This window comes from Protomyctophum parallelum (genome assembly GCF_964188405.1).
Source record: "Protomyctophum parallelum genome assembly, chromosome: 4".
NCBI classification, from domain to species: Eukaryota; Metazoa; Chordata; class Actinopteri; order Myctophiformes; family Myctophidae; genus Protomyctophum; species Protomyctophum parallelum.
The window spans coordinates 30,189,507-30,206,894 of record NC_139700.1 but is presented as its reverse complement, the minus strand read 5'-3'; the positions used below and the strand labels follow the sequence as shown (position 1 = coordinate 30,206,894).

General features: G+C 44.6%; 1 protein-coding gene across 2 annotated transcripts in view; it reads right to left on the bottom strand.

Annotated features, from left to right (window-relative positions):
* The window catches only part of LOC310858012 (PDZ domain-containing RING finger protein 4), a 198,843-nt gene that overhangs the window by 34,683 nt on the left and 146,772 nt on the right, over nt 1-17,388 (bottom strand). For both annotated transcript variants that reach the window (XM_083764058.1, XM_083764059.1), the window contains one exon: nt 1,586-1,839. In XM_083764058.1, the coding sequence (XP_083620184.1) occupies nt 1,586-1,839 (254 nt within the window). The remainder of the gene's footprint in view (nt 1-1,585; nt 1,840-17,388) is intronic.

Genomic DNA, 17,388 nt, shown 5'->3' with positions numbered 1-17,388 from the left:
CACAGTATCAGTATGTCTTTGAGGTATTGCACTTCCCTGCCTTTCAATTGTGACGGGCTTTTAGTTGTAGAATGTATTGATTGCACCACACACGTCATGTTCGGCAGGAGAAAATGATTTCAGTAAATAGTCAACAGTGCTAGTGAGTGGATTTTTTAATCTGAACAAAGTCACGTTGCAATGACAATAAGGATAGATTTGGCCAAACTTGTAAAGCTTTTCATGTACATGTATACCGTGTATATACCGTATTTGGGCAATTCATGTGTATTGCGTATGATTATGATATACATTTTCTCCAGTCATTTTCAACACTTTTCAAATCAGTCTGCGGACTCTGTGCTTTAAAATGAAAACGATTAGGTCATTTTGAGAAGAAATAACCACACAATTATAGAATACGGAAGTCCTGATGTCACTATTTTATCCCCCAGGGTCACAGCATATTGAAAATCTAGCAGCAGTGATGTCTGACTTCGGTTCTCTATAGTCAATCAGTTAATATGCCAGTAAACATACTGTAAACAAAATAGCACTCCCACAGCCTATCAGGGGTTACAGGTGTGTAGGAGCCTACCTATTAGGGTTTACACGTGTGTAGGAGCCTACCTATCAGGGTTTACAGGTGTGTAGGAGCCTACCTATTAGGGTTTACACGTGTGTAGGAGCCTACCTATCAGGGTTTACAGGTGTGTAGGAGCCTACCTATCAGGGTTTACAGGTGTGTAGGAGCCTACCTATCAGGGTTTACAGGTGTGTAGGAGCCTACCTATCAGAGTTTACAGGTGTGTAGGAGCCTACCTATCAGGGGTTACAGGTGTGTAGGAGCCTACCTATCAGAGTTTACAGGTGTGTAGGAGCCTACCTATCAGAGTTTACAGGTGTGTAGGAGCCTACCTATCAGGGTTTACAGGTGTGTAGGAGCCTACCTATCAGGGTTTACAGGTGTGTAGGAGCCTATCTATCAGAGTTTACAGGTGTGTAGGAGCCTACCTATCAGGGTTTACAGGTGTGTAGGAGCCTACCTATCAGGGTTTACAGGTGTGTAGGAGCCTATCAGGGGTTACAGGTGTGTAGGAGCCTACCTATCAGAGTTTACAGGTGTGTAGGAGCCTACCTATCAGGGTTTACAGGTGTGTAGGAGCCTATCAGGGGTTACAGGTGTGTAGGAGCCTATCAGGGGTTACAGGTGTTTAGGAGCCTATCAGGGGTTACAGGTGTGTAGGAGCCTACCTATCAGGGTTTACAGGTGTGTAGGAGCCTACCTATCAGGGGTTACAGGTGTGTAGGAGCCTACCTATCAGGGTTTACAGGTGTGTAGGAGCCTATCAGGGGTTACAGGTGTGTAGGAGCCTACCTATCAGGGTTTACATGTGTGTAGGAGCCTACCTATCAGGGTTTACAGCCTAGGTGTGTAGGAGCCTATCAGGGTTTACAGCCTAGGTGTGTAAGAGCCTATCAGGGTTTACAGCCTAGGTGTGTAGGAGCCTATCAGGGTTTACAGCCTAGGTGTGTAGGAGCCTACCTATCAGGGGTTACAGGTGTGTAGGAGCCTATCAGGCGTTACAGGTGTGTAGGAGCCTACCTATCAGAGAGCAGGAAGGGACAGACATCAGGCACTGGAGGGGTCGTGGGTCGCAGCTTGGCCAGTGCCATGATGTGTTCAAAGGTGATGTCGGTCTGCGTGCACACATCCAACACGTGGATTTCCTGAGGGGAGCCATGGGGACGGCCTCCGGGCGTCCGCCTGATAACCTGCACCACGATGGGGTCTTTGGTGCTGCGAAATCCTTCCGCTGTTTCCTCATGGCTGGACTTGGACAGCTCTTTCCCATTCACCTGAGGAGGAGGAGGAGGAGGAGGAGGAGGAGGAGGAGGAGGAGGAAGAAGGGGAAAGCCATCAGACACATGTTTTTTGTGTGCCACTTCAGAACATGGTGTTTTGTGACATACATACACTCTGCCTACTGCAAATTGGCAAGCCACAATGTCCAAATCGGCATGCCACAATGTCAAAGCTCTGGAGGGCCAATGAGTTTTTTTTAACTATACTTGAACTCTAGCATCCCAATGCTGGGTCACGATGGCTGAACATTCGTCAAAGAGATTTGGAGTAGAGGGGGAGGGAACTGCTTTCTCAAGTCAGGTGTCGATCAAACAAGAGAGCAACATTCTGTGTATTTCAAAGTCGTCCACCCCTCTGGTCCTTGACAATGCAGTACAGTATGTGATGATATGCTGCAGCGTAGTTCTAGACGCTACAACAGGTCCTTGTAATTTTTATAAATTACGCTCGAGCACTTTTTTGCCTCAGAAGATAACCAAACACTGCATCTTTGTAAAAGCATTCAAGAGAATACAGTCTGAAGTGACACGATAAGTATGGCTGGATGAAAAGCCCTTGGTTCTCTATCACTGCCCCAGTGGCTCTCATTCACTCATAAGTGCATCCTCAGGCATGGCTCCACAGAATCAACTAGATTTTCTGGCAGAGTGAAAACCATTTGCACTGCAGCTGGCCCATGTATGAAGAAAAGCACCGCTTCATTTAGCCCCAGTAATTGCTCTGGAAAAGAAACCGTTGCTGTGCTATACCTCAGAGAATGTGATTTGGTATAGATACTGAAACTAGAGATTATAATTTAGATAGCGGCAGAAAAAAGGGGTAGACGGAGACGCGCAAGCACAATTATTCAAGCTGTTTGATTCAAGTCTGGCATTTGGATTGAAGCCTTTTGCTCTGTGGGGCACGCTTGTTGAATTGAGTTAAAATGATTTCTTTAAAAGGACAGGAAAGAAGAAGGTAGAAATCTGCATTTAGCATCCAACCAGTAGCGGCTGTGAAAAATAAACGACAGGAGGGAAAACTCAAAGGGTTATTACTCAACCTATATTTTGAATTTCTGCATTGCAATGCAAAATATACTGGCAGAGAGGATTAAATCCTATACAGACTGGCTCTTGACAAAGTGACCTAATTTCAAGTGCTGCAGACACTTCATGTAGTGAGCCGTGAGCGTGGGATTCTTCTAATGCTCAGTTTAAATGCCTCGTTCACAGAAACTCCTATGGAGACCTTTAAAAACCTCCCAGCAGGCACAACAAAGATGATTCACCAACATGTGAATAACTTTTCTTGGTAAATCACTGCCTAATCCCATTACATGTCCAAATGACCAGTAACTGTGTTTAAAGGACAACTTTAATTTTTTTCAACCAATGTTCACGTTTTAGGTTGTTATTAGAGAAAGTAAAAGATGAGTGTTCATTTTTTTGTATTTGTTTTATATTTTTTTACACAATTTTATAGCGATTTATTTTTCTATTACCGGTATCTACTGACCCCAGGAAATTACATCTGGCCACAAAAGATCACAGTATCTACTGAATGTGAAGGGGGTGACAAACTGACTTGTTGAGCCATACAATACAGTGTGGCATCTCCCATAGTACCCCCCTGTCAAAAATAGCTAAAATCGCTAAACACTCATCTTTTACTTTCTCTAATAACAACCAAAAACTAAAGTTGTCCTTTAACCGTGTGGCTTCACTAAATACTAGTTCACTGGCAATGCTACCTGTATAAGCATTAACTTTTAGTAATAGTATAATAGTGTTTTACATTTGTCTTTTACGTTGTCTCACTTTGACGATGTGAGTAAATGTCTGAAATGCAATAAAGATGGCCGTGTATTCAATCCAGTGTAACGTCTGCTTCAAATAACATTGTCAACCAGAAAGTGTCCAGTCCTATCGCCAGTGTTAAATGTTTCAGTAGGGAGACCTCCATCCTCCATCCACTGCAAATGTGCTGGTTACAATATTGAATTAGAATACTCAGATTGGTTAAAAATAGCATTTTATTCATAGTTTTAACTGATACATGTTGGTGGTCCTGGCTTGTGGCTGGAGAGTGAGACTGCAGTTGCCCTACAAACACTATAACATATATTCTCAGCTGTAAAGAGCAGTGTATTACTGTATTGTATAACTCTCTTAACGCCTGTTCGGCACTGGCCTTCTTCTCCCCTGTCTCCTGGTGTGACCTTTGTTTGTAGCATTAATCACCTGAGAGAGAGATAAACTGGGTCAACAGCACTCCTGTGGAACTGCAGCGGCAATTTGGAAGAAAAAAAGGTGAAAACTGTGCAGTTCATGTGCCCACCCTCCCCCATTCCTCCCTTTTATTACCGCCACAGACCTGCTTTCTTTCTGTTCCACTCTCTTTGTGGCCAGTCAGCAGTCTTTAAATATTGCAGCCGCGTGCATTATGCTATAGAACTGTGTTGAAATAACACAGGGCTGTTGTAATAATTAGCTCATAGCTGTTTTGGTCCCCCCCCCCCCCCAATTCTCCATCTCTCTCGCTCCCTCACTGAGTAGCCTAATCCTGGACCAGGGAGCCCGGTGGAAACAAAGGAGTTTGAGCAGACAAATGAGGCTGCCTATTGCGTATGACAGTCCCAGAGAAAAATGATCAAATTTTTTCCCAGCTCTCCCTCTGGTGCAGCCCGTCCCGTCCACGCTTCACTCCCCCCCCCCCCCCCCTCCTTTCCGTCTCTCGCTATATACAAACACCCATGGCCATAATGAAACAAGGATTCTTTTCCCCTTTCATTTTCGTTGTCATCTCAGCCAGATGGAGCAATTAATCCCCGATCAACATTAAACTGCCTGAAACTCCTGCACGTGGAACGGGATTTTAACATCCAGGGTGTGTCCCTCTCTGGCTCACGGGAGTGCCAGATAAAACGATGTGCCTTTAGTATGTTTAAACAGTAGTTTAACCGTTTTAACAGTTAATCTAACTTTTTTCCAGAGTTATTTAACTCTGGAAAAAAGTTGTTAGATTAAACCACATAAACCCTAGCGTCACTTTTCTGGGCATGTCATAATAGGCAAACCCATTCGCCTGTTTTCAGTGAAAAAAGGCAACATTAACAGTAAAAACAGGTGATCCCAACGCATACAATTTGGCTATTTCATGCATGGAAGAAATTTGGGATAGAGGGGGGGAAAGGGGGAGGCCATTCAACTTGATGCAAGTACAGACCATGGGGGGCCTCGGTCAACAAAGTACATACGGTTTAAGTGGTAACACTAGATTGTATACGTACATACAGTACATGGAGATCCATGCTCTTGATTCCAGACAGACTGATTTCTGGAGATGCTGGCATCCAGACAAAGTATAGTACAGTACTGTAGTACAGTACAGTACCAAATCAGTGACCTAAATCAGATAAGATCATGTTTTTGAGCTCTCCTGTAAAGTGAGCAGCCCCACAATGATATGTCCATGCTCTTGCTCGTTAACAACACCCTAAGCACTAGAAAGCAGTGAAGCACATGATATTAGATGACTATGTCCTATCACCACCTTTGTACATGATTTTATTATTGACAGTAAAGCTAACTGACTGTTGAAACAAAAACTTGGAACACTGTTTGATCTGAAGGATCTCACTGTGACGCGACCACGTGGTTCATGTATCGCAGGCGCTTCATCATCTCCCATTATAAGGATTAAATGACTGGAACTATACAGTAGTGTTTGGAACAGGACGGACCACAGCACGGGTCACGGACAAAGTCAGAGAGAGAAGGATGAGGCTGACAGGGCACTGCGTCAGGCACCCAGAACTTGAGGCAAGTACATTGACCCTATGGGAGCCAAGTTCAGCCAACCCAGGGCAAAGCCAGGAGGGGAAAGAAGCGTACCACCTATGTAGACGTGCTGCGCCGCGACATCTTGGCTGACAACACTGCAGAGCTCAAGAACCTGATGTTGGATAGGAACTCCTGAATTCCTGAAGGAGTTGGTGTTGGCTAGACCTCACTCTCGCAGCAACTAACTAACTAACTAGTGTTTGGAACTATCGATCGCCTAGCCTCGGAAACCCAGACGTTTTTATTTCCAGGGAGAAAAAAAAAGTCTGGGACCGAGTCCACTTCAATTTGGCATAGAGTAGCGCACTCTATGCTGAGTAGTAGATCACTCTCTGCTGATTTCTGATCGTCTGAACCTTTGTTAAATTTGACACACACACACACGCACGCACGCACGCACGCACGCACGCACGCACACACACACACACACACACACACACACACACACACACACACACACACACACACACACACACACACACACACACACACACACACACACACACACACACACACACACACACACACACACACACACACACACACACACACACACACACACACACACACACACACACACACACACACTCCTCTCTCTCGCTGTCGCTCTAATTAATTAGTCTCATGTTACCCAGCGGATCCTGCCGGGAGCTGCCTATGCCATAGAAAGCATAGGTGGACTCCAGGTTATCGATCGCCTGATGGCAGGCATTACTTCTGTATTGTTCTTGTAAAGTAAGTTGGCTTTGGCAATAAATGATTGATAAACAACAGTTCGTATTAGCTCTGGCTATGGCATGGAAAAGTTTGGGAAACCCTGCTATAGGCAGGTAACTAACTTAATCAGCATCAGTATATTTAACTATACATTATTTCCAGGACAAAACCTATCTACCTTTATTTTCAACTGCAGTAATTAACCTTCAAAATGAGTGCACCTGCAGAATGTGATTACATCTGTAGATCAACAAGTACATTAGCAAAGAGAAAGGAGTGAAATGCATTTTCTGTGCACTTAGGCTTGTTATATTCATGCAGCCTCTTATGATTCCGTCACACAGATTTCAGCATAATTACACCCAAACCAATTTTCCACTTCAAGTGTGCAAAAAACATGCAAATACATATTCATTCATAAACACATCCTAGAAGTAAACAAGAGCTGTTCACAACAAACTATTCAGCAGCCACAATTTTATCAACTAAAACATTGCTCTCTGTGTGCGCTTTGTGTCCAAAAGCACTTTTATGTGCCAAAGAAACAAACATGAATTATCTGATAGGCATCACACGATTTAGATTATTTATCAGGATATATTCCTTTGTCTGTCTTTGTTTGTTCTGAAAGCAGCCTGTGTAAGATATCAGTTAAGTTGGTTGGAATGTAGCACTGAGATGGAGTATACTTGTGAGTGCTTGGCCAGAGGTACATCTGGCAGAGGTTTGCACATGGATACACAGCAGCTGTAGCCGGCAGAGAAATGCGTTTTTGTTCTAACCCCCTGGGAAGACCACCAGCCTTCGCACAACAAATGCAATAGACTGGCTTAGTGGAGTGAAACGGAAAAGGATGAAACCTTTTTTCTCTCTCTCTCTGTTTCTGTGTGACCGAGTGCCATGTTGACAGATAACATTCGTGTTCTCACAAGAAGACTAGAGTCACCTATGTGTGCAGTGTCCAAAATCCGTTGTGTTCTTTGTGTCTTCAAGGTGAAAATGACGAGCAAGCGAGAGAACGTGTACAGTATCTATAGACCAACTCTTCTGGCGTCCTCTTCTGCAAGTGCCTTTGACTTATCGACCACTGGCCTGCATCAATATTCTCCGTGGACTGAGGGCAGAATGTAGAGACAGTAGTATTAGTGAAGTATAGGGCCAGTTTATCTGCTAACACACTCAGTTCCATCTCACAGTGCTTTCGCACCAGAGTCTGTTTCAGTGGCAGGGGAACATCTAACGCTACCAGCAGCTTTTCCGGAACTTACTGATAGAAGTGATTGATGTGCTTCAACTGCGAGAACGGGGGGAAAAACGGCTCGGAGGCAATAACACTGCTAAAACCATTAGCCTTTAAATGAACACCACACAACTATATACCTTGCATGCAGCCCATGCTGTGCTTTAATGAGATGTGTTAGAGTGGCTTAGGAGAGGTTATGCTGAGGTAAGTAGCTTCTGTGCTGGTTGACCTGGGAGCGTGCTGAACGGAATGATAATGATATCCTCTCCAAATGACTCCTGGCAACAGGGGGCAAAAAAAGAACACTTTCAACTGCAGGGAAAGAGCCTCGCAAGCTCACTGTTAATGGAGTACATTCTAACCTTGAGTTCTAGGCAAACCGCGAGCACTTGAACTTGTATCTCCTTAACATATGCCTCCTGTGTACTGCCTGTCACCATGCAGCCATTGAGAACATTCACACGGGACGAAGAGCAACCAATTTGTACTGTTCTGTAGGTCAGTGGCTCCCAAACGGTTTGCCAAGCCACACACAGTGTGTCGTGAGACCATGTCCCGTTGTGCCTTGGGATTTTGTGACAACACCACGTTATTATTGTAGGCTACTATACTATACAAACAACTATATAAGGAGATTTTTTTCGTTCCAAGTGCCAACAAATTCCTCCTCAAACACATGGCTGTGTTGTCACTGCTGTGGTATCCTATACTGGCTCACCTGACAGTGAGCAGTCCCCACCAGGCTTCCGTCCTACACCTCCCACCCAACACTCCCCACTGACAGGCGCCTCCCCAGCCCGCAGGAGACAGTGACAAATATCACCCTCCACGTCCGGCTTCCCTCCCCTGAACACAGGCCAATTGTGTTGCTCGACAAAGTCGACAAAGTCGAATGCACCACAACGGATTTGAATATTACAAAAAGTTTGCAATATCAACTTCCAATACAGAGTTAAATTATAAACCACTATATACAGTGTGTGTGTGTGTGTGTGTGTGTGTGTGTGTGTGTGTGTGTGTGTATACAGTGTAATTATATCCTGCTACAGGGGGTACACGAGCACATGGCCGTTTATCCATGCTCTATCTCCGACCGAACCACACTTTTACCACACATCTCTCTATGCAAAATAATTTCTGCATGCTCCCAGAATTAACATAGGCTACATTGCATTTACTCAAATGTCTTATTTACTTTACAAATATTACTTTTGTGAAACACGCTGTTGTTGCGCAAGCTCAACAGCCTACGTCAAAATCGTCATGTTGGGGCCAGACTGGCCAGTCCTTCACAGTGACACGCGTTACATGAACCACGTGACCGGGATGGTTTCTTACCCCTCAATGTCGTGAACGCGCCCTTCTAAGGCAGCCTGCGGCACGCCTACTCTACACTGCTCCATAGCAGCACGCACAGAGCCCAGCCATCCGAACGAAACCGTCGCGCAAACGAAACCGAAACAGATGCTTCTGACAACATTTGCCTGTGCGTGCTTAATCGTTTGCACGCCCGACGCGGCGACGCCCATGCATTCTGTGCTTGCGTGTGCATTTCCCAACTCTCAGTGATTTATCCACACATCGCCCTGTGTGTGTGTGTGTGTGTGTGTGTGTGTGTGTGTGTGTCGCGTCGCCCTCCAGTGTGCGCTGAACCCAGACTCACACACTATCCATTCCATGCACATATTAGTCCTATATTTACTACAGTACGCCTGACAGACAGTGTTGTCGTTAAGCAGCTCGACCCTGTACCTCAACCCTAGCTGACAGGAGTGACGGTGCTGTGCTGTGCTGTGAGTAAACTGACAACGCTTGGCTTTCTGACATCCCTTTCTCACAATCTACAACAATAGATTTGTTACTAACATTAGGTTGTGGCGAAGTAGAAACGTGGAGAGCAGATAGTGTGTTTTGGACAAACAGGCTAGCATTGGTGTTGATTTGGGTCAAATGGAGTCCATATGGCTAAAGATAAATGAACACATGACGTCGGTGGGAGAGGAGTTATTGTGTGTTTTGGACAAACAGTGTTGTTGTGATATGCTGTGTAATGACACTTGGTACTTGTACGTGAATATGCAATGTACTTATATGTATGGTGCACTGCCTGAACTGTAACATACTTTAGGGCTGTGTTAGGGGCACGCTGAAGGCCGCGTGCTGCAGGCAGTGATTGTGATGTCTAGTCAGTGACGTCAGTAGGACATGAAGTATCCAAGCTATATATGATCCTGTAAGTGTAATAAACGATGTGAATGAATTAATGTGAACCATGTCTCCGTGTCATGTTAATCTCGTTCTCCCGGAGCAGGCCTGCCCGTATGTCCGTCTGTCCGAACCATGGAAATGTCAAGGGTCGACACACACCAGAACCAGACGAGGGTCCGAGTACTTAGATAAGAATCATTACAAGTGTGGTGTTGTTTTGTGTCAGCTGAAGCTTCATGTGTTTGTGTTGGAGCACCTCAGTGTGGCCGTATAGGTCATGTGCAACCTCTTCCAGAGAGAGATGGAGACACTAAATCTCAGCTGGAGAAACATGTTTGCATGCATGCATCGCTGCCTTGCATGCTGTGTGCTACTGTTGAGTCTGTCACTCACTTTGACTGATTTATGACATTGTCTTTCTGTTAAAATCCAACTATGTTAATTTAAGAACTCTGGACATATTAGGTCATTGTTTATTAACTGTGCACACGTGTAGCCTATTGTATGTCAGACTGTATGTCTGTCACCCCACAGTCACAACCCTTTAGTAATTAGGCTGTGGAAATATTCACACTACTTTTACAATGCGTTGTCACGTGCTGAGTTGACAAAGATTGACAGATTTCGGAGAAGACTGATAGTATGATGATTTAGTAATTAGGCTGTGGAAATATTCACACTACTTTTGTATTTGCAGGCCCGGCGCCACGGGGGGTAAAGGGGGTATATAGTTACAGACAAAACAATGGTACATTTCCAGCCATTCAATTAAATTCCATTGCTTGAAAGGGAGGAAGTAAGGATGCATCTTAATACAGGATGCAGCAGCATCTTAATGATCTCCCATCTAGAACTGGAAAAACAACATTCCTCACCTATAGGCCATCCTTGGGGTGGGGAGGGGTGCTAATGTCATTGTTGCAGTGGTCAGGGTGCTTAAGTGGGCAGCTACTGTACCTAGCCTATTTATTTGTTTGTAAAAATGTCAATAATAAAATATATATATTTTTATATTTAGCAATTTTGGAATCCATGTGATAATAACAATCACAATAACAATACTACTAATAATAATCATAATAATAATAAGCTTCTTTGTAAACTCACTCATTTACAAACAAGCTCACATCAGAACAATAATCCATGTAATAATAACAACAACAACAACAATAATAACAACAACACTAATAACAGTACAGTACAGTACAGTACAGTACAGTACAGTACAGTACAGTACAGTACAGTACAGTACAGTACAGTACAGTACAGTACAGTACAGTACAGTACAGTACAGTACAGTACAGTACAGAGGACAACATACAGTATGTGTGCAATACTAAGGAGTGCAGTACAGTACAATACTAAGGAGTGCAGTACAGTACAAAGGGGTACAGTACAGCACTTGCATCGCCCTCCCGCTATTGACTTCTTCCCATTTGCCATGCATCGAGGATGCGTTAGGATGAGCGGGCTGCAGGCCCGCGAAATTCTAGTATATATAAACCACGTTCTACCTTATTTTTGGCATGTACATACAGTAGCCTCCCCACACACGCATTTTGGGAAGTAACAAAATTAACTAATCTACTGTTGGTCGTGAGCTTGAATCGTCTATTTTCGCTGTGTATACATTGAAGTGTGCCTGCCCTTGGGCACTGTATACAGGTCATCTCGTCTCAAAAGGCAACAGAGTGGACACAGGCCCAAAGGAGGCAGATATACAGACAAGACAAAGGAGGTGTACTGTATACGGTACAGCTTACAGCAGAGACTGCACTAGGCACCACCAACAGAGCGCCAATGGAAGGAACACCTCTTTATGTCCAAGACACCGTGACCGCCAATGCACTCGGGATGAGGAGCGAGACGGCGCTGTGTGGATAAACCCTCTCACGCAGGTATCTGGCATTGTCTGTGCTCTTTATGGAGACAACAAGAGAGCGAAGGAGCACAATGGAAGGTCAGGAGCGCTGCTCATTTCACACAGGCTGGCAGAGGGCTGCACTGAACACCATACACCTCCCGCACGGCAGTCGCTGTGGCTTAGAGCGGCCGCATGGGGACTGCTCTAATCCCAAACAACAACGCATTGTCAACTTCCCGCCTTTGAATGAGCGGAAATCAATTTGCTTATTTATTTTGTGCCATAAATCAAAAAAACAATATACACAGGAAGTAGTGGGGAATAATCAGTGGGAGGAAAGCAGCATTAAATCCTCTTAATTAATTCATCCCTGAAGTAAGTCCTGCATGCTGGAGGGCTGAGATTGCGACGTGAATGAGTCAATGCGACCTGCCACCTCATCGTCTTGGCGAGGAGGACGGGGGGGGGTGTCGCATTCTTCTTCTCTGCACCCCAAATGTCTCATTTCAATAATAAGTGTCAGAATAAAATACAGGCAGCGGTCCGCTACAGTACGGCCCTTATGACTGCATAAATCACACCCGGACAGGCGGAGTCACTGTTTGAGTGGCTTCGAGCACTGCTCCAGTGACACACAACTAAGAGGGAATGAGAGAGGGAAAGAGAGGGAGGGGGAAGGGGGGGGGGGGGGGGGAGAGAGAGAGAGAGAGAGAGAGAGAGAGAGAGAGAGCGAGAGCGAGAGCAATTCTCTGGGGAAATCTGACATTCCCCCATGCCAACATCTCTACATGAACCAACTCCTTTAACCCCTCCAACCACATAAAACACACTCCAAAAGACCCCTGGGCTATTTTTCACATTAAAGGACCTACTCACTTCTGTCAGTGGCTTTTATGCCCCTCGAACATTTGATGAATTCTGCCAATTTTCTTTTCTGCGCGTTAGTCATCGTTGGAGTGCTCCCTTCGTTGCGCAACGCGCCCAGCGTGCATTTTTCATTTTCAATTTGTGCAGCGATTCATCGGGCCAGTCGTTTACATACTGTACTCTTTTATTATTCTGTACTCTCGGGGCAGCGAGCGGTGGCTCAGGAGCTTTGAGACGGTTCAATCCTCAAGTGTCCTTAAGCAAGACACCGCCATCGGTGTGTGACTGAGTATGAGAGTGAATGTGAACCAGGGTTTGGTGACCATGATATGAGACAGGATGAAATCTGGGATATACATGGTAATATTGTGTTATGGCATAAGTGTTGTCTTTTCCTTGGTTTTAAAGGCTGCATAAAGTGGGATCATTTTCTTAATTTCTCTGACTGTTCTAGCTGTCTATTGTTTGCTTGTATCCACTTAGATAGTATACAATACAGGTATTAATGAAGATCATCAAAGATCTCATTGTGTAAATACTTTCTGAAAGCACCATATTGCTGTAGAGATGTGTGTGTGTGTGTGTGTGTGTGTGTGTGTGTGTGTGTGTGTGTGTATATATATATATATATATATATATATATACTGTATATATATAGTGATGTGATATCCCAGCCCTAATGTGAGGCACATACATAAGTACTGTAAACTGCAGACCATTTACCAGTTATTATATTATTATTTATTTATAAATAAAATAAAATTGGGGGAGGGAGATGGGGGGGGGGGGGGGGGGGTGACATGCAGTGAAGGCCGTCGGATCGGGAGTCGAACCCGCGGCACACTGCCAGACTGGTCAGACTAGTCACCTCCATATATGGGCACAAAAGGGGGCATGCTATATGGGCATAGTGTATACTACTGCCATCAAGGATCTCCATATATGGACATAAAGGAACAAGGACTGACGAATACAGAGATCTCCATGGGCATATGAGCATCAGCTTTTTGTTTTGTTTTTCGTTTTCATTTCTGGAAAATCTCTACATATTCTCTGAACGTATAAAGTAAAAGTGTAAAAGTACAAAGTGTGTAAGTGAAACTCATGAAGCACAACTCTCACAGAGCAACTTTCACTTGTCAAGTAGTAGTAGTAGTAGGTGAATAATATTTGAGTACCGGTATCTCAAGTGCTGGGGTTGAGTACTTTGACCAGCACACTGTGTGTGGTGGTGGGATTATGGGGATGGCTGAGGGCCCATTCTTAGCATCGTCAGCTGCTCTGGGGCTCACTGTTGTTGGGCTAATGAAATGCTGCTGCTGCCCTATGTCTGAAGGAGCCTCTCACAGTCTGCCAAGATGACCAACACACACACACACACACACACACACACACACACAATCACGTGCAGACAAGCACGCACGCATGTGCACACAAGCACACACGCAGCCACGCACACGCGCACGTGCACACACACACAAACACAAACGCGCGCACAATGTGTGTAAAGACAGCACACAAACAGACAATACAGATGGGCAGAAGGACATAGTCTGGCAAGTAGCCAGATAGCCAGACAGAAAGACACACAGGTGATAAGTGAGAACGCAATTACAATTGCACACCCACACAAAGCAGAGTTTTCCGTAATGCAGAAGAAAGACACATTTCATCAGACTCCATTGACTATTGTGCAGGGTTTTCTGCTTCAGATGGGACGGGTACACACACAATCATCTATTCTCTGGCAATGATCGTTTCAGCATAACTTAGATCAATGCATGGTTTCATTTCCACCGCTAACAGATTACACTCAGATGTGGGGTAATTGCACTATCCAATTTCAGTTATGAGTTATGGAATTCTACTGTGGATTTTAAACATGATTTGGGCAATCAGTAGGGGAAAAGTTGCAGAGTTAAGTTAATCAGCTTGTCCAAGGTTAATGGTACATGCAGAATATGTTTGTTGAAGAGATTTAGCGAAGCACAGTTAATCTCTGTGCTTAACTTCTAAGAGCTCGGCCTCTTACAGTGAGTTTTAATGCCAAAACGTAGGGAGAAAATCAAATTAGAGTGAACATGGCGCATGGCTGAATGAATAACTAATGGCGGAACAGCCCCCCTCCTTGGTGATAACTGATAATTGGTGTTGGGTGGTGGGGGGTAGATGGATGCTGCATACATATTGTCGCTGTCAGGCAGAAACCTAGTATCTCCATATAAATTATTAACTTCCCACACCTCAAACTGCTATTTTTTGCTATTTTGAAAAATCTAAATAGAGATGCCAGGTTGGAAGTGGTAAAGTCTTGGGGCGCCCGCTGGCCTAGTGGTCCAGGCGCATGCCACATAGGCTCTGGCCTGACAGCGTGTCGCGTGTTCGAGTCCCAGTCATGATGATCCTTGCTGCATGTCTCCCCCCTCTCTCCCTCCCTCTTTCCTGTCCATCTTCACTTCAACCATCAATAAAGGCAGAAAAGCTCAAAACAAATCATTAAAAAAAAGAAACAAAGTAAAGTCTCTATATGAGTTTATCCCACTAAATATTTAACTAAGTATTAACAAGAGCTTGCGCATAAATAATAATTGGATCAATTGGAACACAGGTTGTTTTTTTCCCCCCAGCTCCCGAAAACTATGCATTTAGGTCACACAAGGTTTCCACCCGACCCGACAGTGATGATATGTGCTGTGCATATCAGCAAAAGGGCTTAGCCGGCGTTAAAAGATGCTGTAAGGTGTAATGTAATGGTGCCATTACACATGCTGACTGAGTGAAATCAAGTGGGCTCTGTTACGGAACACCTCTTTATGGGCTGCGAGTGAGCTACTCACAGTGGGTGGAAAGAAAAATGCACCTGCCAACGTTGGCTGCACGGCGAGCAAGCCATCAAGGTTTGGATTTGGGGGTAAGTCCCTGTGACATACTAGCGTAGCGTCATGTCCAGGGGATCAAGCTGCTCACGCTACAGAAACAAGAGACGGGCTCCTGCCCTATGGGCCTCATGGCTCGGCAATGCTTACTTATATACATTACCATTGCCGGCAAACATTACTTTTCATCTTTATTCCTTTCTTTTTCTTTTTCTGTTTATTACATCCAGTCTCATCACTATTATATTATTGTTTTGTTTTTGCGGAACATATGCCACTCCAACATTTTGCTGCTTGTATACAAGTATTATGACTTATGAGACAAGCGACAAGTAAACCCAAATCTTGAATTATATCTCTGACAAACAGCAGGCTGCTTCGTTTTAGAACTCACGCAAAGCGTATGACCGTATGTCGTGTACACAGTGGCCTGGGGATACTTTCATAGTTGGAACTAAGTAGCTTTGTCCACATTCAAACATTTTGGTGTCGTCCGACCTCCCCCCCCCCCCCCGTTCCTTGCCTTCCTCTTTGCACCTGTCACATGACGGTTCCAGGCGCTCCACTCATCACAGGGGAGATGGAAAGAGAGCTGGGGTCAGTATGCAAGGAGCTGTGAGATCTGACATAATAAACCAGGGGAGTCTGACAGGTCATTCAGGACCCCTGCAGCTGCCCATTGATCTGCCTGTTAATGGTGATTGGGAGTCTGCTGAGTTGGAGTCAAGGGGCATTAAATACTAGAAGAAGCCAGGCTAATGCTTAATTTATAGTCCGTCGAATAACGAGTGAGTCGCCAGCCAAAAATAGCTACAAGATACAACATGTCGCAATTCTACGGAAATCTGATCTACAAGCTACAAGATCTATAGTGTGTCGCAAATTATCGCAATGTGTCAAAAATAATTGATCAACAAGCTCTCAACACGATGCGATGAACTTGGAGATCAGCTATTTTCAACATGCAGCTCTGTCATCTGACCAAGTATAACGGTACAGTCACACATGAGTGACTGAAAATCATGTTCAGTGCCCTTGCTTGCAGAAAAGGAGTAGATAGAGTTACTGGCTACACTGTCGCATCAGGAGTGGAGTTCAACTTTGACACATTTATTCAGCATTCAGGTGGGGACCTGAATGATGAATAAAACGGTCTAGTCTCGCCAGTCGTGCTACGAGTTGGAATAAAACTTGGACGATATAGCAAAGGGGAATTCAGAGGGGAAGTATATAGGCACTCTAGGTTTACGGCCTTGTTTGGTAAAGTGAAGTTATATCCGCTATATAATAGACTGTATCAGAGAACTGCAAAATGAGTTGATCCCAGTAAGCTAGGTGCTTCAAATCCTAGCCAAACTACTAAAGGCAATTACGCACGCACGCACGCACACGCTCACGCACACGCACACGCACACGCACACACACACACACACACACACACACACACACACACACACACACACACACACACACACACACACACACACACACTTTCATAGTTGGAACTAAGTAGCTTTGTCCACATTCATCTGCACACACCATATCACCCAAGGTATTTACTTTTGCACATGCTGCAAGTAATCACTGCCATATGCGTTGGCTGCTGTTTGCAACACTTTCTATATGAGCCAAATGGGGCAATTAAAAAAATGTCAACTACTTCAAAGGACAACAAGGAGGACAGGCAAAGATACCGTAGGCCTTTCAAACTGACAGCAAGTGGCTGCGGTCAGCAGTGTTAGCGTTACACAATGGACGCAAAAAATAAATAATTCAAATTCACTGTTCACTGCGATGTTTTTCGCTCCGCTGGGCAAACAAGATAAATGTCAACACACAGAGGACCGTTTAAGGTTTGCATTCCTTTGTTAAACAGTCCAGAAGGTTATATCCCATGACAGTTGTGAACATGCCCACAGCCTCAAACACCTGAAGGTACAGTA